This window comes from Alosa alosa, chromosome 22 (assembly GCF_017589495.1).
Source record: "Alosa alosa isolate M-15738 ecotype Scorff River chromosome 22, AALO_Geno_1.1, whole genome shotgun sequence".
Lineage (NCBI taxonomy): Eukaryota > Metazoa > Chordata > Actinopteri > Clupeiformes > Clupeidae > Alosa > Alosa alosa.
In genome coordinates this window covers 8,321,451-8,344,998 of record NC_063210.1, presented here as the reverse complement: position 1 = coordinate 8,344,998, position 23,548 = coordinate 8,321,451, and the positions used below count along the sequence as shown (strand labels likewise).

General features: G+C 43.8%; 2 protein-coding genes across 2 annotated transcripts; both read right to left on the bottom strand.

The window, feature by feature from the left end:
* Window positions 1-347: 347 nt before the first annotated feature.
* On the bottom strand, window positions 348-11,933 carry LOC125287876 (ATP-dependent RNA helicase DHX8-like). Its single transcript, XM_048233940.1, has 23 exons — window positions 11,779-11,933; window positions 10,914-10,999; window positions 10,755-10,827; window positions 10,554-10,645; window positions 10,135-10,226; window positions 9,720-10,004; window positions 9,122-9,266; window positions 8,739-8,939; window positions 8,404-8,491; window positions 8,141-8,238; window positions 7,709-7,856; window positions 6,758-6,942; window positions 6,158-6,352; window positions 5,551-5,736; window positions 5,131-5,341; window positions 4,353-4,534; window positions 4,074-4,214; window positions 3,801-3,956; window positions 2,947-3,084; window positions 2,486-2,614; window positions 1,980-2,176; window positions 1,528-1,707; window positions 348-825 (listed from the first exon to the last, which is right to left on the bottom strand). Exons 1-23 carry the CDS (start codon window positions 11,885-11,887, stop codon window positions 606-608), a joined length of 3,537 nt encoding a protein of 1,178 aa, XP_048089897.1. The 5' UTR covers window positions 11,888-11,933; the 3' UTR covers window positions 348-605.
* Window positions 11,934-12,045: 112 nt separating this feature from the next.
* Window positions 12,046-21,381, bottom strand: LOC125287875 (ATP-dependent RNA helicase DHX8). The gene is made up of 22 exons (XM_048233939.1): window positions 21,213-21,381; window positions 20,544-20,629; window positions 20,370-20,448; window positions 20,171-20,259; window positions 19,881-19,987; window positions 19,304-19,744; window positions 19,048-19,192; window positions 18,534-18,734; window positions 18,198-18,285; window positions 18,002-18,099; window positions 17,571-17,718; window positions 16,939-17,120; window positions 16,189-16,569; window positions 15,866-16,076; window positions 15,383-15,564; window positions 14,925-15,065; window positions 14,557-14,712; window positions 14,169-14,306; window positions 13,871-13,999; window positions 13,566-13,762; window positions 13,248-13,427; window positions 12,046-12,788 (listed from the first exon to the last, which is right to left on the bottom strand). Exons 1-22 carry the CDS (start codon window positions 21,319-21,321, stop codon window positions 12,569-12,571), a joined length of 3,708 nt encoding a protein of 1,235 aa, XP_048089896.1. The 5' UTR covers window positions 21,322-21,381; the 3' UTR covers window positions 12,046-12,568.
* Window positions 21,382-23,548: the final 2,167 nt, after the last annotated feature.

The following is a 23,548-nucleotide window of genomic DNA, read 5'->3' as shown; positions in this document are numbered from 1 at the left end:
GTCGATTCTGTCGACAAAGTATAAAAGTTTTTTATGATCTATAAATATATTACTCCACTCACTTTCTCTCTCACTCTCTTTGTCTCTCACACACACAGACACATTCAGTTGCACATGCACAACATCTGTTCGAGATATCCAGTCCCATTATGACTTCCACATTGAAAATAATTGAATTGAGTACCTCCTTCCGTTCCCCATTCTTGTCACCAAATATGGGCCTGGATTCGGCTTAAAACTAATTACAGTTCCACAGTACAGAAATCCCCATAATCTGTCGAGTAATCTGAATTGATATCTGCTAACACAATTTATGCACAAATAAGCATTACGGCATTAAGACATCCTCCACAAAATAATAACATTTTTTAATTTGCAATGGTGTTTGAAGTTCATATGTGTGAATAACTGTAAAGGCAAAATGAAAACGCTGGTTTGGGATGTAAAGCAATGTTGGAAAAGTGTCCTGTTATATTCACACTGGGCACAGCACTGCCTCCGAGGAAATGTCTGAAGAGATACAAGTAAGTGCCAGGCCTGCCTTCGCCGTGACAAGACAACAACGGCTGTGGTGACTGTAGTGTGGTGCATCATGAGAAGCAAGACTATCGCCTGCGGAAGGCTCTGGAAATTCTCCAGGCGTTAGGCTCCTCGTAGCGGTTGTACAGTGGCTCCAGTCGCTGCATCTTCTTCTGCTTGCTGAGGCGCGTGGGGTCGGACACTTTGAAGAAAGCCGGCGCGAACTCCACCAGCCAGCGTGGGTCAATAGTTGTTATCTCGCGCATGTATTCCTTAGTGGTCAACACCAGCTCGTGGTACACCAACCTAGTGACGAGAAAATATTCAAAAGTTGGTGACACAGGAAGCCAATGCAGATTTCTGTAATCTGACTACCCAGTTAAAACAAGCAAGGCAGCAAATGCTGAATAAGGAGAAATCAAGACAGCCCTCCTAGTGAGATATCAATAACTAATCATGGACTTGAGGAAATAAAACAGCTAAAGGTGTTGGCAGATTTCTGACTGCATCAGTGGGACCTTGTGAATAAAATTGTGTGAGTGGGAATGTCCAGACAAGATGAACGTTATTATCAACACAGCCTCTGTTCTATTCAGATGTGTACAAGAAAGTCACACGACTGACAAATCACAATGCCTCACTGCAAAAACTAATAAAATCTAACCAAGTGTTACTGATCTTCTATCAAGAAAAATGTAGTTATGATTGTTTTCAGTATAAAGAAACTTACCTAGCGCTTTCTCGTAAAATTAATGGACTTATTTTAAGATGTCTCATCCTGAAAACAAGCAAATTTGTCTGCCAGTCATCAAGGACATTTAAGGAAATTTGTCTTGATAAGAGTCTTCTTAAATTTGGTCAAAATGATCTTTCGGGAGAGTGCTAGGTAGGTCTCTTCATACTGAAAACAATACCAAATAGATGTTTTGATCTTAATATAAGATTTTAATTTTTGCAGTGTTTAAGGTGTGTCCATGCCTGGTCTGTGATGGTGGACGGAGTACTCACCACTCTGGTTGTCTGTTGAAGAGGGCGCTGGCAGGATGGATGTAGACCACCTGCTGGTCGATGAGCGTCCGGTAGCCCTCCTGTGGGTCTTTCTTGGCAGCATTACGGAAGAAACCACTGCAGATGGCTTTCTGCACACGAACAGTGGCCTTCCCACAAGACACCATGTCTAACTTATGTCTATGAGGGGACAAAGGCAACATAGTGAAGATACAATCACAATGTCCTCGGCAAAGTGCATTCTCAAGGCATTACACCATCATAATCTGTTTAAGGTGTGACATTAAATATCTTATAGCAGATATGCCCAATCAATATGATCAGCCAAGCAAGGTTTACATGGAAAGCATGCAGTGACTGGGCCATATGGCTATGGCTACATAACTTAATACCATTTTCAAAATCTGCCATTTGCAAAGTTATAGTCAGTACGATATCTGAGAATTTTTTACCGGTCCATGATGCCCAGCATCTGTTTGCGGATATCCTGTGCGCGGCGCAGCGATCTGGCCTGGATGAAGTTCTCGAAACACCAGGGGTTGGAGAATTTGTTGTTCTTCCAGGAGTTGTAGACTGACAGCAGAGTAAGGTGATCTCCTTCTGGCTGGTGAAACTTGGCTTTCTTCTGATCTGCTTGCATTTGCTTATCCTGAAAGGAAATTAAATTAGAGTTGAAAAAAATAAAAAAAATACCCGCATTAATATATTATCCTTTGCAAAAAAAACATACAATAGCCAGAAAGATGATAAATAGACGACTTAAAAACGTCTTTGTAAGGCAATTCTACTTTACAGTTCCAAGAGGTCTAGACTTGAGCAATCTTCTCACAAACAGACTAAGTATAATCTAAGTATGACAGAACCAGTTGCTTGGAACAGCATCATGAGAACATTTCCTGTAAACGGCATTTTCATTGTTGCCACACATTTCTCCATAGTAACATGACAACACCAGTACCTTTGGTCTGTAGAAGACATTCTGCACAGACAGCATGGACACAATGGTCAACATCTCCTCGCTGCAGCCCAGATGCACTGACATGATAAGCATCTTACACAACATGGGGGCCAGGGGGAACTCCGCCATCTGAGAAGGACAGAAAGAAAGAGAGAAGAAAGGAAGAAAAAAAGATGAAAAAAAAGAGTGGTATACAGAGTTTGTATGAGATATGCTTTGCATCACATTTCCTGTCCTCATTCTACATCATTACATTACAACACAAACAAACTTGTTCAGTTCTGCAAGTCAGGTTACGTTATCTGACCATTCCACATGATACAATACTCATCGTGCATCATATCTACATCACATCTCATCAGAGAATGATTCCAAAAATCCCACCATCTGAGGGCCCATGTTGTTTCAATTGTGCCTCATACAGCAGTGCTTTTGCATACACAGAGAAATGGAAATCTCACCCTGCGGCCAAGACGTGTGAGCAGCCCCTCATCATCCAAGGCTCCCAGGGTATAGAGCTGCTCCATCGCAGTCACCAGGGTCTCCATGGGAGGGGCGTCCATGAAGTCAAACGACAGCAGGTCATTGATACCCATGGCCTGAGCGAGAGTGAAAAAGAACACTTAATGTGCATATCAGAGAGGTCATTTAGACAGTAACACTACTGGTCTGTGAGCTTGATCTCTGTGATCTTTATCGGCTGCCTGATGGTGCACTGATAATGGCAGTGTTCAAAACAAGGTGGTGCAAAAAAGAAATGTGTAAGGTTGTGGTTGACATATGAAACAAAGATGCATGGTGATTGGGGCTTATGTTCCAACAACCACCCTGAGGCCCTGGAGCCAGGGCTCCACATTAATGGTTGCCCTTGGCTACCAAATTGTTACAAGTGGCAACCAGATTTGGTTGGCTTTGGCAACCAAAACCTCATACCTGGTTGCCAAGCTGGTAACCACTTTTAAAAGTTAACTTTGAGCCCTGACCTGAGCACATCCAAACAGGTGCATGACCTCAAATTAAGGTCGGCGTCATTACACAAGGGTCAGACTTATTAAGTGATCATGTTCAGTTCTGGCACTGGGGATGAGGGCAGGTGGAAAATGTCCGGCCAAAAGTTCACATCACTGTTTGACATTTCACAATTTTCAAAATGAGAAGTGAAATACATATAAAGTAATAAGACTGATAAATCACAATGCTTCACTGCAAAAACTGCTTATCTAATAAAAATCTAACCAAGTGTTATTAATCTTAGTGTACTTGACACTGGGGTTTCTCAACACTAAGCATGAGAGCTGGTCAGATGATTGAGTACCTTAAGTGACAGCATAGTGCTGGCCAAGTTGGTTCTCTGGATCTCGGGCACGTTGGTGGTCAGCATCTCGTCTCTGTAGGCTCTCTCTGTGTACAGCCTGTAGCATTTACCAGGGCCTGTTCTACCAGCTCTGCCTGCACGCTGCTTAGCCTGGGCCTGGGGGAAAGGTCAAAGGTCATCAGTCAGAGGGGTTAACGAGTGAATGCTAAACCAAATCGACACATCTGAAAGCATTTTAGATTAAAGCCTTGTGAGTTATGCAGGCTTGTGTACCTGTGAGATAGGCGTCACCACCAGCTGGTCAATGCCAGTTTTAGAGTTGTAGACGTTTTGCTTGACAAAGCCTGGGTCCACCACATAATAGATGCCATCAATGGTGAGGGATGTCTCTGCGATGTTAGTGGCAATAACCACCTACAAATGACAACATTTTCCGTTAGCTCAAAAAAAAAGGTGGTGAAGTCAGACAGTAAGAGCCAGTGGAAAAAGGAAGACAAAGAAGGAACGAGAGAGAGAGAGAGAAAAAGAGAGAAAGAGAATCAAGCTTCACACCTTTCTGCTGCCAGGGGGTGCTGGGTCAAAGATCCTGGTCTGCATCTCGCTGGGCAGAGCCGAGTACACCGGGAGGATGATGAGCTCAGGAACATCTGGACCCAGAGACTTCATGCGCTCGTACAGAATCTCACAGGCCGTGTCGATCTCCTCCTGACCCGTCAGGAACACCAGGACATCACCTGCAGGAGAACGGAGAGGGAGAGCAAAGCAGGGCACACAGACTTAGTGTCAGTGAAGATGAGCCATTATTGCCGTCTACAATTGTTAAACACTAATATCAGAAAGGGTAATTCTTCAGTGCTTCTGCGGACATTTGGTGCATTTATGGGAAGGAACAGTCTCGTACTAGTACAAGAGGATAAGCAACACAGATGTTTACTTATTTCTAAGTTTTAATGCATAGGTACACAGAGTCCATTCAAATAGTCCATTTAATGAACTCTGACGAAGATGTAGTAAACATCGAAATGTAATTTATTGCTGTGCACCTATGCATTAAACATCTGTGTTGCTCTGGCGATCCTCTAGTACTAGTCAAATATAGTATTACTTATTACTTCCTTGAACATTTTAAGTGCTAACAAATACTAGTAAAGCCATCTTTATACCAGAAGACTTTGACAAGATTTGGGCAAGATTCTTGAACTGGTGTAGTCTTTTGAGTAAAGTTTGAATGGGGGGGCATTAGTTAAAAGACTCCAATCTTTCAAAAAATCTTTCCCAAATCTTGTCAAAGTCTTCTAATGTATGGGTCGCATTAAGGAGGTAAGCTTACCTGGGGGTTCAGTCAGGTGGATCTGCATGACTGTGATCAGACTGGCATCCAGGTAGTCCGTCTCAGGCTCTTTGCAGTAGAGCACCTCCACAGGGTATGTGCGGCCGGGAATGGTGAAGATGGGCGCCTCGTAGAAATACTGAGAGAACTTTACAGCGTCCAGCGTGGCAGAGGTGACGATCAGTTTCATGTCTTTGCGATTTTGCACAGTCTGAGGATAAAGGGAACAATGTGTTTTTTTTTCACATCAGTTAAATGATATTATTTAACGAGCAGGAGAGAGTGCATTGCGTGTTGAATGCAGAATAGATTCAACATCACTTCTGCCGGCTACAAATTACCTGAACCTCAAGTCACAAATAACCTCAACCTCAGCGGTCGACTACTGAATACAAAAACATTAAACACTGACTCGCGTACCTTTTTAAGGAGGCCGAAGAGAATGTCGATGTAGATGTTCCTTTCGTGGGCCTCGTCCAGCATCATGACGCAGTACTGTGAGAGCGCAGGATCGATGAGGAACTCTCGGAGCAGCATACCATCGGTCATGTACTTGATGACCGTCTCAGTGCTGGTGCAGTCCTCAAAACGCATGGTGTATCCCACCTATACAGAGTGCCATGACATTCATTTAGCTTTAAGTCTTTCAACAATAATGCCACTGTGATGTGCTAGTCTTTAACAATTATTTTTTTTTACTTTTTATTCTGAAGAAAACTCAGATATTCCTGAAATCGTTGTTCCTGACATACATCTTTTCAATATAGTTCATAGTAAGAAGAAATGAAAAACACATATTTTATTTTATGCTGTTGACAAATGGAAGCTAACTTGATCACATGTAAAACATACAATCATTTCCGGTGTATTAGCCACCTTGTGTATAAGCCGCAGGACAGCGTTGTATGCAAGTTAAAAGAAACAAAACCATATTAACTGCCCCCGTGTATTAACCTCATAGCTGAAGAAATTTTGCAAAATCAATGTATAAGACACGGCTAAAATATGAACTTATGAGTTACTGTACCTCCTGTCCCAGACAGCAACCGTACTCCTCGGACACCCTCTTGGCCACAGACATGGCTGCCACTCTTCTGGGCTGGGTGCAGCCGATCTTGCCCCTGGTGGTGTAGCCGGCCTCAGCCAGGTACTGGGTCATCTGGGTGGTCTTCCCTGAGCCCGTCTCACCAATTACAATCAGGATCTGGTTATCATGGATAGCCTGGGACATGGCAGATTACAACACATGTATATATCAGCCTTAGCATTATCTGAGATAACAATGTCATCCATGTAGGATTACCTGAGATAACATCAGCCAAGTAGCAAATGTGAGTAGTAACGCTGTCATTTTGACTGATGTATCTGATCATATAGGCTGACAAAATAGTTTGACAATGTCTCTGAAATTTTTCCAATGGCTAGGTCATTCAGTCGACTAAGCACGATGAGAATTCACTCACTTATCATAATACAGGAAACCAGACACTAACAAATTTGCTGTTGTCACACTTTTTGGAAAAAAGTGTCAGTCAGTGCCGGACTGTTTGGAAAAATTAAACCCTAGCCGATGTTGACAACAAAAGGGGAGAGTATATGAGAACGCTGAGCTGCTGAGCCTGTGCACCTGAAGCAGCTGTTCCTTTAGCTTGAAGATGGGCAGGCTCTCTCGCTGCTCGATGATGGTCATCTGGGTCTTCTTCCCGTACGAGACCGTGTTGCCGCCGAAGGCGTAGCGCTTCCACTCCGGCACGTCTATGTCGGGCATGATGCCAATGCCCCTCATGTTCTGGGCGATCTGCCTGCCCTCCACTGGGGGAGGAGGGGTGGGAAAAGAGGAAGTGTGTTAGTTTCGAGATGGGCAATTATGATAACTGACCACCATTCCCTTCCCCCATGACTACCATCACCCCATTCCCTATTTGCCCTACCGGACGCTGACTCGTATGCAGGGACAGTGGCACTGGCACTTCAGGGCATGGTCTCTGTGTGTGTGTGTGTGTGTGTGTGTGGGGGTTGGGTAGAGTACCAGGGCACCAGAGCTGAAGGAAATGAGCTGGCCATCAGTAGGGGCCCCGAGGGCTCTCGCACCGAGGTGGGGTGGGGTGGGGTGGGGTGGGGGGTGTGTGGGGCAGTAAAGAAAAATCTCCCTCTCCTCGAGACGAGAGGAGAGGATGTCTGGCACTCTCAAGTGAGCCGGGTGATTGAGGAGGCACGACGGGATGGGACGGGATGGGAGTGGCCCAGGCTTCTGCAGCCTTCGGCTGGCTCGCTCCTGACTCAGCACCAGCCACCCCTCCTAAATGAAGATTGAGCGCCATCGCTCTAAACACTGGACAATATTCTTTATGGGACTGACAACGTTTGGGGGTATTCCATTTGCGCTATTGATTGTTATTCATCTATCAAATACTCCTTAATTCGAGAGGCTGTTGTATCTGTGGTAACAATACAATTAACAGTATCATTATGTCCCTTCGTTTAGGACTCCAAATGGCTTGGTGTGGTCTGCTGACGAGGCGCTGTGGAGAGTATTGATCCAGCATCTGGGCAGTGGGGGGGGGGGCGAGACACTTACTATCAGGCATAGGGTCGATCCAGTGCTTGTTGAGACCCAGAGGGATACAGTCCATCTCGGCCTCGCGTGCCTGCTGCTTCACCTCCCTCCGCTCCTTGGACAGGGCGCTCTGCATCATGGCGGCCTGGGACAGAGAGCCGTCCGGGTTCTGGAGGAGACAACGTGAACTGTGATACTCATTTCGAAGAATTCAAATAAATCAGAGAGAGATCAGCTCTAACGGCAATATTTTTAGCCAACTCACAAAAAACATAAAAAGAGAAGAGGAAGTGGTGAGTCATTAGGTTTCAGTGAGAAGCGCGTGTGATCATTACAGTCAGCAACAGTTTCATTTTGTAAGTCAGATTGGTCAGTTTGTAGATTAGAGTCAATAGCAGCATAACTGAATGGAGGGGGGGGGGGGGGGATAAGGCGAGGAGAATGGCAGCACACCTTGACTATCTTGACAGGACTCAAGTTCATGGTGAATTTAGTGCGTCCTCTGAGGAAGGGGGGCTCCTCTTCAACCAGCTCCACATCTAAATTCTCATCTAAGGGACCACAAGTAGGAGTCACATGAAAATAAACATCCAGCCACAGAGAGGGCTATCAGACATATATAATAGTGGAATATACTTGGAACAGTGGTGTATAACTAGTACAGTCGATAAATAAACAGTGAATAAATAAGCAGAATTTCCCAGTGCGATACGTACCTTCTTCATCGTCTATTCTTGGTAGAATGCCTGTTTCCTCATCAAACTCAGGGTAGTCCTCTTTAGATAAAACATTAGCAGCAATCATCTATACAAAGATAAAGATGGACAAAGATAATGCTTAACGTCAATAAACAGAGGCTGTTAAAATGAAAATGAACAATTATTCATATATATCTCTTGAGCCATTTCAAACAGTTCAAGGGGGTTGTAAGAGAAAAACATATCTATTTCACCGGCCGATTCTAAGAACTCCAAGAAGGGCAGCACCTCCACACACAAATTAATGCTGCCACCTAGTGGAAGAGAATTTAACAGCTGGAAGGACAGTGTACCTGTTTGATCTCCCACTTCTCCAGGTCAGTTATCTTGGTCAGCCTCTTGCGCTCCATAGTGTCTTCCTCCAGCTCGGGTACCTGGGTCAAGTTTAGGTCCACTGGTCGGTCAGGGTTCCTCATGGCATCCTCTGTGCCCTCTCCTAAAAGATTCTTCCTGCGGTTTGGGTTCAGGTCCTCACCAGTTTCCTGGTCCACATCCTGGAGATAAGGAGGCATGTAATGTAGTTAAATGTGGTCATGTAAGTTAAATCGAGATCAATCGACTTGAATCGAGCAGTTCAAGTTAAATGGATTGGCAGATTAATTAAAGAAATGCAACTTGACAAAAATGGCTGATCTCTAAAGTACTATTAGGGGTCAATGTGTCTTCCCATTCTTACCTTCATACTGAGACTGGTTTTGGTCCCTGTGAAGGACAACACTTTGACTTTGACCTTTTGACCTTTGCTGACCACATCCGCCACGTTGGCCACTCTTCCTTCTTTGCGTAATTCTGAGACATGCACCAAGCCTTCAAAACGTTTTCTGAAAAGGACATCATATGGAACGTAGTATAAGTGGAACACTCACATACACCTCTGTAATGAGCAGTAAAACAATGCTTGAGTGTGGGTGCCACAGCACAGGACCCCCCACCCTTAAAGCTGCAGTTGGCAAGTCTGACAGATTGAGGGGATTTTTCCAAAACAAATAACAGGCTCTAGGTGGAGGTAGAAGTGAGAGTTTTTTTCTAAAACCGGCGGATTTATGTTGTTCTGTCGGAGCATAGTGTCGGTTTCAGTGAATATGATCCAAGAAAATCTTGCCAACTGCAGCTTTAACACACACACACACACACACACACACACACACACACAAAACACACTCCACTCCTATTCTCTGGACATCCACATAGTACACACATTGGTACTCCAGACAGCACCACCTGAATGAAAAAGTTCGTTTAGCTGCATATGATGAAAGAGGTCGAAAACCTACCTCAGACCCTCCAAGTGCACAAAGCAACCAAACTGCATGATGCTGCTGATTTTGCCGTTGTAGATGTCTCCAGCCACTGGCTCCTCTGGGGGCGGCCGGTCCACGTGCCTGTCCCTCTCCCTCCAGGCATCGCTGTCCATGTCCCAGCGGGACTTACGCACCCTCTTCCGCTCAACTTTTGGTGAGCGAGACCGGGACCTGGAGCGGGAGCGGGAGCGTCTCCTGTGGTCCCGCTCTCTGCTTCGACTGCGACTCCTCTTTCTGGCTCCACCTTCATTTTCGGGCCTTGAATATTGGGAAAGGATATGTTTCAGGAATGTCGATTAACACACAACAAAACTACAACTTGTAAACCAATATTATCTTTTTTTCTATGTAGGACTGCTTGAAAATAAATGGTTTGGTGTATCCTTACTTGACTGTACTTGGTGTTTCTTGAATACTGGGCATGAACATCTCCAGCTCCTTCATAGCATCTGCAGCCACCTTGGCATCATCAAGCATAGTCTAAAACAGATACACAGAGTATTACATTCTCAATAAAAATGGCTTCCATCTTCATCAAGCATAGTCTAAAACAGATATTACACATAGTATTCCATTTTCAATAAAAATGGCTTCCATCTTCATCAAACATAGTCTAAAACAGATATTACACATAGTATTATATTCTGAATAAAAATGGCTTCCATCTTCATAAGTCAGTAAATATTTTATTGTTGAAGCTGTGTCACATATCCAGAATATGTAATGGAAATAGTGAGGTAAAGTTTGTTGGGACTGTGTCAGAACAATGGCTGTGTGATACAAACATTTTATAATATTGGATCTTACCCTTGCGGATGGGTTGTCTGGTAAACAGAGACCAGGGAACATCTCCCTACGCTTGTCGCCGTCGCCTTTTGGATTTCCCGAGTTCTCTGAGGCTAGAAACAGTAAAGCCAGTAATGAACAGAAAGCAAGCATTTAAGTTTTTAAACATTTTAATGCATGTCGGAGTGCTTTTTTGTTTGTTTTTTAGTTAGTTATTATCACCTTTGCTGGTGGATGGAGTAGCTGATGGGTGCATTGTCTGAATGAGACGCAGCAAATTGGTGACAAGTGAGTCCTGGAAAACATAAACAGAAGCTAATGTGACACTGTGATATTAAGAACAGATTCATGGTTCTGAGTTTCACAATTTTTTGTACTTACTGTGAAGTCTGCTCCATTTTTGAGCAGAGCTGCTTTGAAACAATCAAATGTCTGATGTTTTTCAGCCAGACTGATGATAAACTCAGCTGAAAGTGAAAATAACATCAGGTTGTCATCAGTTCTTCATTTTCAAAATGTGACATGATACAAGGGAGTTTTTCTCTACCACTTCTCAAAAATTGTATTGTACGCTGTGCACACCAATGGGAGATATGCAGGCCCCTACTCACTAAAATACGTAGTGGATACAGTGTTTTGGAAATCGTCAGGGCAAGTTAGCCTGGGTTTCCCCATGCTGCCAGGCTGGCAAGTGGTGAAGATGAAACAAAACGTACAAGTAACGTAGGTTCCTCACTGATAGATGACGAGACAGGCAACTAGCATGATCACTGATCTCTAAAGAATCTTCTTTAGAGATCAGTGAGCATGATGTAGTAAACCCCAGTTAACAAACACTGACATGAGCCTCAATACCTAGGGCATATCCCAGGTATTGTTACTTTCATAATCGATCCCACAGGGTAACCCTAAATAAATGTAACTCGAGCATGATGCTATCCAGCAACAGACACCACAGGGCCTCTAATGCTAGCATTAGCACACAATTGTACTGCTTACCATCACTTGCTAGCAAACAAAACCAAGTTCAGACAACTTTTATACAGACACATTTATAGTGCTACTAATAAAGTGAGATCGACATTGACACTTACGTACGTACTCTAAAAGCAGACAGACAGCGTAAGTGTTCATGTTTTGTCTTAGCAAAACAAGACAACCTAGCATTCAGCTGCTCCAGTAAGTTTGCTAGCTAACACTGGTCACATGTATCCGTTGTGCAAGAATATATGAGATGAGAGCTTACCTAGATCTTTGTCGTTTAATCCTAAATGGTTATCGAGTTCTGTGCAAACTTTAGACACCATAGACAAGTACTCGAGCCTTTGTAGCTCCACTAGCTTGTTTTCCGCCATCTTTCGCTGTTGTTACCAAGCATACCACATATCAAACGCGCATGTCTGTAACTTCACCTTTTGCTGCGGAACTTAAACATGATGAATGACGCCCCCTCTCACGCTACCAAACACCTCAACAATAAACAATTCATCAAAGAAGACACTCCAAAGTAGAGTAAGAGCCACCATTTTAATAAACATAGAAAGGGGTAGTTCACAACATTCTCCGACAGTTCACCCTGTTTAACAGAGAACATAACAGTGCACATGGTCCATATTTAAAAAGGAAAACAAACCCTTGTGGGAACTTTTGATATCATGGGCACTACTGTTCCACAGAAGGTAAAACAAACACAAGCCCCCACCCCCCAAATAATGAAGTATTGACATTTATAAGTTGGTCTGTTTCTTAGGCATTTTATTGGACTTTGCCAGCCTTTTGTACACTGGTGTGATCTTAGCAACTAAAATATCTAAAAAAGCAGATAAGCAGTTTCACTCTTGATAAAAACATTATTCCAAAGTAAGATCCCAAGCATTTAAAGTCTGCAATAGTCAGAGAAATGGCTAACAGTGAACATAAAATAAGTTTTACATTTATTTACAGAAGGACTTCGTTGTGACGCAACACCTGTGTGATACTGGAGTGCTCTTACAATAAACAGGACCGCTGGTAGTTCATGCAGAAGTATTGAGAGACTATCGTCTGCGGAAGGCTCTGGAAATTCTCCAGGCGTTGGGCTCCTCGTATCGGTTGTACAGTGGCTCCAGGCGCTGCTGCTTCTTCTGCTTGCTGAGGCGCGTGGGGTCGGACACTTTAAAGAAAGCCGGAGAAAACTCCACCAGCCAACGTGGGTCAATTGTGGTCACCTCACGCATGTATTCCTTTGTGGTCAACACCAGCTCGTGGTACACCACCCTAGTAGAGAAAAGAAAACCATCAGATCATGAAAGAGAAAAGTTATTGTGTTTATAGAAAGCAAACCAACACAGTACACCAAAACATCCTCGGAGACCATTCAGTAAAAACATATTCAGGTCAGAGAATTGACCAAGCAAGTATATTTTAAACCCAATTGCCCTCTACAGAATTATCAATGAACCTCCCTGTTTACATCCACTTTAAAGAAAAGGCACTGACAACAGTATTGTAAATGTTTTGTTTTAACACTGATGTTTACACACAATTAGGCTACAGCCATCATTTGTAAAAAACATTATGCCCATTTATAAACTTGGACAGTAGTTCCAACTTTCAAAAACATGACGGACGTAACTTCAAATGTCCTGCTCCACCTAACAAGAACTTGGGATATGAGGCCTTGCTTTCATGTTCCTCTACAGTTGAGAATAAAGACTACCAAGTCCACCAACTCACCACTCTGGTTGTCGGTTGAAGAGGGCACTCGAGGGGTGAATGTAGACCACCTGCTGGTCGATGAGTGTCCTGTAGCCCTCCTGTGGGTCTTTCTTGGCAGCATTACGGAAGAAACCACTGCAAATGGCTTTCTGCACACGAACAGTGGCCTTTCCACATGAAACCACATCCAATTTATGTCTGTTGGAGAGAAGAAAAGCTCTGAAACTGAGCACCTAATGGTCTATATCCTTTTAAGGACACATACACGCACACACAACAATTATGCATCAGACAGGTAAGCCACTCTGCATGGGGACTTCACCAAGAATTCCTTACCGGTCCATGATACCCAACATCTGTTTGCGGATATCCTGTGCTCTGCGCAGGGAACGGGCCTGGATGAAGTTCTCATAGCACCAGGGGTTGGAGAATTTGTTGTTCTTCCAGGAGTTGTAGACGGCCAGCAAGGTTAAGTGATCTCCTTCTGGCTGATGGAACTTGGCCTTCTTCTGGTCAGCTAGAGCTTGCTTGTCCTGGAAAAAAGGTGGTGACAGATTGTTGTCAAATACTACTACAGTCCAGTTTCTAAAGATTTCATGTAATGATTTGAAATGATTACATTTCCATGTAATAGTGCAAACCTTTGGCCTGTAGAAGACGTTCTGCACAGACAGCATGGACACAATAGTCAACATCTCCTCACTGCAGCCCAAGTGCACTGACATGATGAGCATCTTACACAACATGGGCTCCAAGGGAAACTCTGCCATCTAAGGAGAGAGAAAAGGAGGATGGTAGAGAGATTTGAGTACAGAATTCAGACTTGACAAGACTTCACAAATAACCTATAGATTGTAAAAAGTCAATCGCAAGAAACAGAAACAGCAACAACACCACCACCACCACCTACAACAACAACAACACAGGGAGATGTCTCACTCTGCGACCAAGACGTGTGAGCAGCCCCTCATCATCCAAAGCTCCCAGGGTATAGAGCTGCTCCATCGCTGTAATGAGGGTCTCCATGGGAGGGGCGTCCATGAAGTCGAAGGACAGCAGGTCATTGATACCCATGGCCTGAACAGAAAGAGGAGGAATGAATGAATGAATGAATGAATGAATGAATGAATGAATGAAACACTGGGTTTTTAAGACGGAATAACGGGAACAATTTACATTCCATAATGATAGGTGGTGCAAGTAATCTTAAAGAGATAAAGCAATAGTTTGACCAAGATTAGATTATTCAATTATTACTCAGAACTTGACTCTCAACGAAAAAGGACGGAAAAGGAATTCAGCAGCATTCTAAATAGAGGAGCCCTACCTTCAGAGAGAGCACAGTGCTGGCCAAGTTGGTTCTCTGGATCTCGGGCACGTTGGTGGTCAGCATCTCGTCTCTGTAGGCTCTCTCTGTGTACAGCCTGTAGCATTTTCCAGGGCCTGTTCTACCGGCTCTGCCTGCACGCTGCTTAGCCTGGGCCTGAGGGAGGTCAAACAACACAGGTGCTAAGTGGAGGACCTGACCATAAGCGGACACTACTAATTGAACCTGGTCCTCAGATGTGAATGTTTAACTCTGTTTCAGACCAAACAAGTGATAGGTATACAATAAAGGAACACTGATCTTCAATGTTTCAATTGTTGTATTCAGAGGAAAAAAGATTTAAAGAAAATTTGACTTAGATGTCTTACCTGAGAGATCGGAGTCACCACCAACTGGTCAATACCAGTCTTAGAATTGTACACTTTCTGCTTGACAAAGCCAGGATCCACCACATAATAGATACCATCAATGGTTAGAGAGGTCTCAGCAATATTGGTAGCAATGACGACCTAAGACAAGGGGGAGCACGAGAACAGATACATGATCCAGCATACTGAAGACACGCAAGACGAGAGAGAGAGAGACACTGCATCATACACTACATTTTACCTATTTATTTTATTCCTATGAAAATCTACTGACATGTATGTGTTCAGATTTATTGTATAACTGCTTTGGCAATATAAGTGAGCTTGTCATGCCAATAAAGCATTCTTGAGAGAGAGAGAGAGAGAGAGAGAGAGAGAGAGAGAGAGAGAGAGAGAGAGAGAGAGAGAGAGAGAGAGAGAGAGAGAGAGAGAGAGAGAGAGAGAATCAGGCTTCACACCTTTCTGCTGCCAGGGGGTGCTGGGTCAAAGATCCTGGTCTGCATCTCGCTGGGCAGAGCCGAGTACACCGGGAGGATGATGAGCTCAGGAACATCTGGACCCAGAGACTTCATGCGCTCGTACAGAATCTCACAGGCCGTGTCGATCTCCTCCTGACCTGTCAGGAACACCAGGACATCACCTGCAGGAGAGGGGGTTAGGTGTCTAGGGCTCTGTTTTGGCTCCAGTAAAGGACAAAATGGCCAATTTGGGTGTGATTTCTGATGTGGATGTGTATTTGACCCTGGTTTGCTTGACCCCAACTGGTCAGGGCATTGATGTGGCTGACAATGACTACTGATCAGTAACTAGAACTATGGAACTGTTACCATTGTGAGTGGAACATAAAAGACATGAAAAACCCAGTGTGGCCATTGGTGCTGTTACTGTTGTCAAAATAGAGCCCTTATAATGATAGAGTAAATTATTAGAGGAAAGCTTACCTGGGGGTTCAGTCAGGTGGATCTGCATGACTGTGATCAGACTGGCATCCAGGTAGTCCGTCTCAGGCTCTTTGGTGTAGAGCACCTCCACAGGGTATGTGCGGCCGGGAATGGTGAAGATGGGCGCCTCGTAGAAATACTGAGAGAACTTTACAGCGTCCAGCGTGGCAGAGGTGACGATCAGCTTCATGTCCGTGCGTTTCTGGACGGTCTGATGGAGAACAATGGGAAGCATTTAGTGAAGCCCAAAACTACCAGTGCACCACTTGCAACAGTATTTCTGCATGTCTACTGAATATGGGTATGGACCCTTAAGTGCATACCTTCTTGAGCAGGCCAAAGAGAACGTCTGTGTGGATGGTCCGTTCGTGGGCCTCGTCCAACATGATGATGGCATACTGACCGAGGTCCGGATCAATTAGACACTCTCTGAGCAGCATACCGTCTGTCATGTACTTGATGACCGTCTCCGGGCTTGTGCAGTCCTCAAAACGAATGGTGTAGCCGACCTCCTGTCCCAGACAACAACCATACTCCTCGGACACCCTCTTGGCCACAGACATGGCGGCCACTCTTCTGGGCTGGGTGCAGCCGATCTTGCCCCTGGTGGTGTAGCCGGCCTCAGCCAGGTACTGGGTGATCTGGGTGGTCTTCCCTGAGCCGGTCTCACCAATCACAATCAGGATCTGGTTATCATGGACAGCCTGGGATAGACACGGCAAGAGATTACAGTTACTCCACAGCCTTCACTGTCATTAGTACGGACAGATTTTATTGTATAGTTTAGTTAAGATTGGTTAAGTTACTTCTAACAAGTCATTTTACAGTATTGTTTCATGATCTATCAAAAGGTTAGCTAATAGTCCATCTAGTCTTAGTCGTTTCACAGTCACTTAATACGAGCCAGATATAGACATACAGGCCAGAGTGATACAAGCAGGTGAAATCTATCATATGGATGTTGTACACTGAATGATACTTGAAACCACAATGGGTCACTAATACAGGCCAAAAATCATCACTCATCATAGGCACAGGGAGGAGACATTGTTGACTGACTATTTTTGACAGACCTGAATGAGTTGCTCTTTCAGCTTGAAGATGGGGAGACTCTCTCTCTGCTCCAAAATGGACATCTGAGTCTTCTTGCCGTAGGAGGCCTTGTTTCCTCCGAAGGCGTGCTTCTTCCACTCAGGGATGTCGGTGGGCATCATGCCAATGCCCCTCATGTTGGCTGCGATCTGCCGGCCATCAGCTGAGAGAGAGAGAGAGAGAAAAATAGAGAGAGAGAGAGAGAGAGAGAGAGAGAGGGAAGTGTGTTTTGTTAGGAGATTAGCGATTATGATAAAGCGCCTACTCCGGACGATGAGTCACACAGCGGCCAGGCCAGAGTACCTCAAGCCGGGAGGACCAGCGAGAGCTTCGAAAGCCTAGATGGCTATCAGTGGCCTTGGGGCTCACATAAGCAGCCGTTTCAAGCTGACCGAAAGGATGTCTGGTGCTGTAAAGATTCCCTGCTGATTGACTCTTATGTGACCAGTTGGTTATGATGGGAACAAATGTCACATATACAGTAATAAATGATCTAATACCGCATTTACAAAATAGAATCATAATATTAATATTGAGTTCTCAGAATTTCAACAGCATTGTTAGGAGCCCTCAAGTTCTGTTCTGTTCTGTTCTGTGTGGATAAGGCTCTTACCGTCAGGCAGGGGGTCCACCCAGTGTTTGTTGAGGCCCATGGGGATGGAGTCCATCTCGGCCTCGCGTGCGGCCTGCTTCACCTCCCTCCGCTCCTTGGCCAGGGCGCTCTGCATCATGGCGGCCTGGGACAGAGATCCGTCCGGGTTCTGAAGGAGACGAAATGAAATGAAACGTGTTACTCTTTCGATAAATTCAAATTGAAAAATATGCAGTACATTTTATACACCCCACGCCAACTTATTTTAAGACAACCGCTTTGGAAGAACTCAAACAGATCAGGGCACAGCTATATATTATATATTCCATGCCAACTTCTTACAACCAGCATTCTGGCTTCAAATTTCTCAAACACATTTTCAATCACTTTTTGCACTCTCGGGCTGTCCTCAGCTGCAACACATAGACTAATCAAATTTGTAGCGTCCACACCTTGACTATTTTGACAGGGCTCATGTCCATGCTCTGTTTGGTGTGACCTCTGAGGAACGGCGGCTCCTCCTCCACAAGCTCAATCTCCAGATCCTCATCTAGAAGGAACAAAGAGGGACACACGAGTTGACCTGCTTTGCCTCTGATCCCTCTGGTCCAAACAACACAGCACAATTATAAACAAACAGCACAATACCTTCCTCGTCATCCACCTTAGGAAGGATACCCGTTTCCTCATCAAAGTCAGGAAACTCCTCTTTGGACAATACATTGGCGGCGATCATCTGAGGAGAGTGATAATGGCAAAAGCACATTAAGCCAACGTGCAAAAAGTTCACACTGGGTGGATGGTGAACATGCTGGGAGAACAAATGGACCATGGTACACTGGTGCCACCCAGTGGGAACAAAACAAATGTTTGCTCAAATTTATCTCCTTCAAATCATTGATTTAAGTAAGACCTGTAGCTAGAGTCTATGGGTAAACTGGGGAAGAAATACATTAAGAGATATTGCTTTTTAGATAGGATTACCTGTTTGATCTCCCACTTCTCTGGGTCTGATATCTTGGTCAGCCTCTTGCGCTCAAGGCTGTCGTCCTCCAGCTCAGGTGCGTGGCCCAGGTTGAGGTTGGTGGGTCGGTCCGGGTTCCTCATGGCGGTCTCCTCACCATCAGGTCCAGCATTCCTACGTCGATTGGGGTTCAAGTCCTCTCCTGTGTCCTGGTCTACGTCCTATGAGAATAATAAACCCATTTATTAACGCAAGTGTCATATTTAAAGAAATCTTTCCATATTAATAATGATTCGACAAACATGCCAAGAGGATGATGACTTGAACTTTCCTGTAATGTTCAGTTACTTACAATCTAAGGGTGTCTCTGAACACAAAAAATATCTATTGATGATTTTAATGTGCTTATTTTGTTGCCATCTTTTGCTACATCCAATTGGGAAATGCCATAACTCCAGTTTTACATGTGACATTGTCATAGGACTGAACTGGGCTGTTGTGGCATATCATCTCAGCTTCTTCCTCCTCTCTTACCTTCATGCTGAGGCTGGTCTTGGAGCCAGTGAAAGACAGCACCTTGACCTTCACTCTCTGGCCTTTGGTGACTACGTCCGCCACATTGGCCACTCTGCCCTCGCGCCGGAGCTCAGAAATGTGAACCAAGCCCTCCCAGCGTTTCCTGTGCACACAAACGGCAACATTCTATGAATCTGAACATGGAATGAACACACATCCCTTCATCCAAAAGCCCACGAGTCACTGAGTGCATCTCAATTACTCTGCAACTAACCTCAGTCCCTCGAGCTGCACAAAGCAACCGAACTGCATGATGCTGGTGACTTTGCCGCTGTAGATGTCTCCCACAGCGGGCTCCTCGGGAGGGGGCCGGTCCACGTGTTTGTCCTTCCAGCGGTCAGAGTCCTTCTGCGGGCTGGCGGAGCGACTCTTGGAGCGCCACCGGCTCTCCCTCACCCTGGGTCTCTCGTGTCGGCGCTCCCGATCCCTGTCCCGTGAGCGAGACCGGGATCGGGATCTGGAACGGTGGTGTCGCCTCCGGTCCCGATCTCTGTCTCTATCCCTGTCTCTGTCTCGATCTCTATCGCGATCTCTGTCGCGGTCCCCGCGATCCCTATGACGATCTCTGTCCCTGTCCCTGTCTCTGTCTCGGGTTCTTTCTCTGTCTTTGCTTCGGCTCCTGCTCCTCCTCCTCCTGCTGGTTCCAGTCTCAGACCTTACGTGAAGAAATGTTTTAAGATATTACTAGAGGAGTGAAAGCTGTATTTACAGGATATAATGATAGACAAAAATATCTGAGCATGCTTTCAAAACAATTTGATTGATGTAAATTTGTGAAAACACATTCATACCTTTTCTTGCTGCTTTTCGAGTCTGTTCCACTAATACTGGGCATGAACATCTCCAGCTCTTTCATAGCCTCTTCAGCTATCTTCACATCATCTTCATCCAGCAAATTCTGTTGGATATAATCAATATGGTAACATTTAAGTTTATTTTTAACCAAAACATTCTGAATACAATGACCGTTCGAGGTTTCATAATCCAACACTTATCACAACTACAATATGGCATTATGGCATAACTCAAGGCAGACGTGTGTGTGTGTGTGTGTGTGTGTGTGTAGTGCATCAAAACTCACTTTAGTAGTGTCTGGATTGTCAGGTTTACATAAACCGGGGAACATCTCCCGGAGCTTGTCCTTTTCTGTCTTCACTTTAACAGCAGGTTCTGTGTGTGCAAAACAAAAGATCAAGAAAAAATGTAAGGTACAGAGTATTAGAATGATTAGAAGGCAATTCATCTGTCACAAAATATGACATTATATAACATATAATGACCTTGTTCTTTAGATGTTGAACTTTTTGATGGTGGTCGCATTGTTTGGATGAGACGAAGTAAATTACTGACGAGAGAGTCCTGAGGAACATAAACGTATAGCAATACATGTTAGTACACAAATACCAAAATGATATTTTCGGTATTAACTTACAGAACAGTCAAATCACACATACCGTAAATTCAGCTCCATTTTTCAACAGGACTGACTTAAAGGCATCAAATGTCGTGTTCTTCTCCGCTAAACTGATGACAAACTCCGCTGAAGATAGAGAAAAGACTGTAATCGTATCTGACAATCTACCATACTTCATCTTCAATATAACGCAATATGGAATTTGCCACAACAGTGACTTCCTGAACTAGCTAATTTCAGTGGCTATTTACTTAAGTGTCCACAAAGCCTAGTGCGTTTATTATTACACGATTTACGGACATGTTGATCAGAGGCCGACTATGTTTACGGTCAATTTGATTTGCAGTCTAAAATGGTTTGATAAAACAGTAACAGAGAAATAAACAGGCTCTGACGTTAACTAAGGGTAGGCAACTGTTAGCTCTCTAGCTTCCATGAAGCCACAAAATAAACAAAGGCAGCATAATGTTACCCAACTTTGGACAACAAGGCACTTAACGTTAAGTCCGCAGACTTGGACAGTCATGACGACCACATCCCTTAATGTCCAGTGAAGTAAAATGAAGTTTAAAGATAACTGTTGTGCGCACAAATCATGTTACCTAGCTATGCAAGGTTAGCTGTTTATAAGCGTGTTAGCTAGTAAACGAAATGTGCTGTATGGCGATGGGCAGCTAACTTTAGCTAACTTAGTAATTATCAAACATACCAAGATCTTTGTCGCTTATGCCCAGATGGTTGTCAAGTTCTGTACAAACTTTAGAAACCAAAGACAAGTATTCGAGCTTTTTAAGCTCATCTTCTCCCAGCTCCTCCATTTTTCGAAGTTTAGTCTTCACTCAGGTACCCAGTAGCTACGTGTTTACGATAACGCTCCAGAATCGCGCAACAATATGACGACATTTCCGTTTATGAAGAAACAGGAAATGATCCAATGTAATTACTCTAAGTCACCACAAGATGGCATACTTACATAACTGTATCAAAGATTCTTTCTTTAAACCTACAGCAGAGCTGTAGAAAGTTTTGCCAGAGAAGGTTGAAGAGGATTTACACATTTTAACCTCATGCTTTAACAGTCAATTATTGTTCCCGTGAAAAGGCCAAAAGGCCAAAAGGCCATCATGACTACCACCTGGTGGCCTTGATCTCAACAGTGATGAGTGTTGTTCATTATAGTGCATGAAAATGCACTATACTGCTCTTCCTAGGCCTCTTCTTATTACAGTGCATGAAAATGCACTGTACTGTTCTTCCTAGGCTTCTTCTTCTTCTTATTATTCTTTTTTAATTGCAGCTTCAACCGTTTAACGTAGAAACTTCATTCAAACTATGTTACGTAGGTCTTAGGACATCTGGGCAATGTATTTTTCATCTTTGTAACTTTTATACTTTTTAAACTATTTATTAAAAACTACTCAAACTACTTTCCCCATAGACTTAACATTAGGCTGATGACATCACAATGGACTAACTAACTTGATTTGCACCTGTATCAACTTCCAGCTGCTCATCTAGGCCCCATCAAAGAATCAGTTCAACTGATTGCACCTGTATCAGCTGCTTTCTGCTGAACTAGGCCAACTCTCTCTGTGACTCTCCATTCTACAAGGATATAAGGCACATTTCATCCAACTTTCTATCCATTCATCCTCTTCAAACCATTCACTCATCCACCCATTAAACTATCCATCAACATCCATTAAACAATCTGCCTATCAACATCCATTGAACTTTCTGTCTATCAACATCCATTACACTATCTACAATTTTAAACTATATACTCTGTCTCAGGCTTTAAGCATACAATATGGCTCTATTAAGACTGCCGTTAAGCAATTAGAATCCAATATATTTCATAACAATATATTTCACACCATATGTTTTGCATTTTCATGCACTGGTAATTCCCTGGAATTGCGTTTTCTAGTTCTTCTTCTAACGCAAGTAATGCAGCTTCAACCGTTTAACGTTGAAACTTCATTCAAACTATGTTACGTAGGTCTTACTTAGGACATGTATTTTTCATCTTTGTAACTTTTATACTTTTTAAACTATTTATTAAAAACTACTCAAAATTTCCCCATGACTGAACAGTTAAATAGGTGGATAGTTTAAATGGTTAAATTATTTGCTAGGTAGATGAGGTTTAATATAGTTGGAATGACTGAACAGTTGAAACAGTTGAACAGGATGTGTAGTCTTATATTAAGAGAATGAGACCAGAGAGGGTTAAAGCGGACCTATTTAACTGTTCAGTCATTCCAACTATATTAAACCTCATACCTAGCAAATAATTTAAACTATCCACCTATTTAACTGTTCAGTCATTCCAACTATAATAATACTTTTTTGCATTTTCATGCACTGTATTTCCTTCAGGAAATGCTTTTCTAGTTTTATTTGCTCATCCTTGCCAAGCTCTCTTTCGACCCACTCCAATTCGCTATAAAGAGCCAACAGGTCCAGAAACAGTGCCATCTCCAACATCCTGCACACCGCTATAACCCACTTGGATGTGGAATTATGTGAGAATGCTGTTGGCTGTTTATTAACTATTGTTCAGCATTCAGCACCAGCCCCCCTCACACTGGTCATGAAGATGAGGACCCTACTCAACTTCCACACCAACCAGTCACATGTGTTCCGATTTACCATCAGCACAGGTGCCTCCCATGGCTGTGTTTCGAACCCCCTGCTGTATAACATGTACACACATGACTGCATGTCACACCTCCATCTCCAGTAAAGATGAGAGTGGTGGTGGGTCTGATCAATAACAACAATGAACAGACCTACCTAAATCAGGTAGACTAGGGTCTTACAACTAGGAGACAGCATAGCAGCAGTTAGGCCTTCACTGCACTAAATATCACTGGGCAGCCTGTGGAGAGGGTTGCAAGCTTTGCATTACTGAGGACCTCATGGTCTGTCGACATCCAACACATTCTAAAGGAAATCCAGACAATAACCGTACTTCCTTTGTCAGCTGCGGGAATTTGATGGCCTTCTGCTCTTCAGCCGTAGAGAGTGTTCCAACAGGTA

Coding starts and splice junctions, on each gene's coding strand:
- LOC125287876 (XM_048233940.1), bottom strand. CDS start 11,887: ATGGCGGAAAACAAGCTAGTGGAGCTACAAAGGCTCGAGTACTTGTCT. Junction 11,000..11,778: donor ATTAAACGACAAAGATCTAG/GTAAGCTCTCAT, acceptor TTTCACTTTCAG/CTGAGTTTATCATCAGTCTG. Junction 8,492..8,738: donor AGAAGTGGGAGATCAAACAG/GTACACTGTCCT, acceptor ATCTTTGTATAG/ATGATTGCTGCTAATGTTTT.
- LOC125287875 (XM_048233939.1), bottom strand. CDS start 21,321: ATGGAGGAGCTGGGAGAAGATGAGCTTAAAAAGCTCGAATACTTGTCT. Junction 16,570..16,938: donor TGAAAGAGCAACTCATTCAG/GTCTGTCAAAAA, acceptor TGTCTATCCCAG/GCTGTCCATGATAACCAGAT. Junction 15,565..15,865: donor CCACCTGACTGAACCCCCAG/GTAAGCTTTCCT, acceptor CCTCTCCTGCAG/GTGATGTCCTGGTGTTCCTG.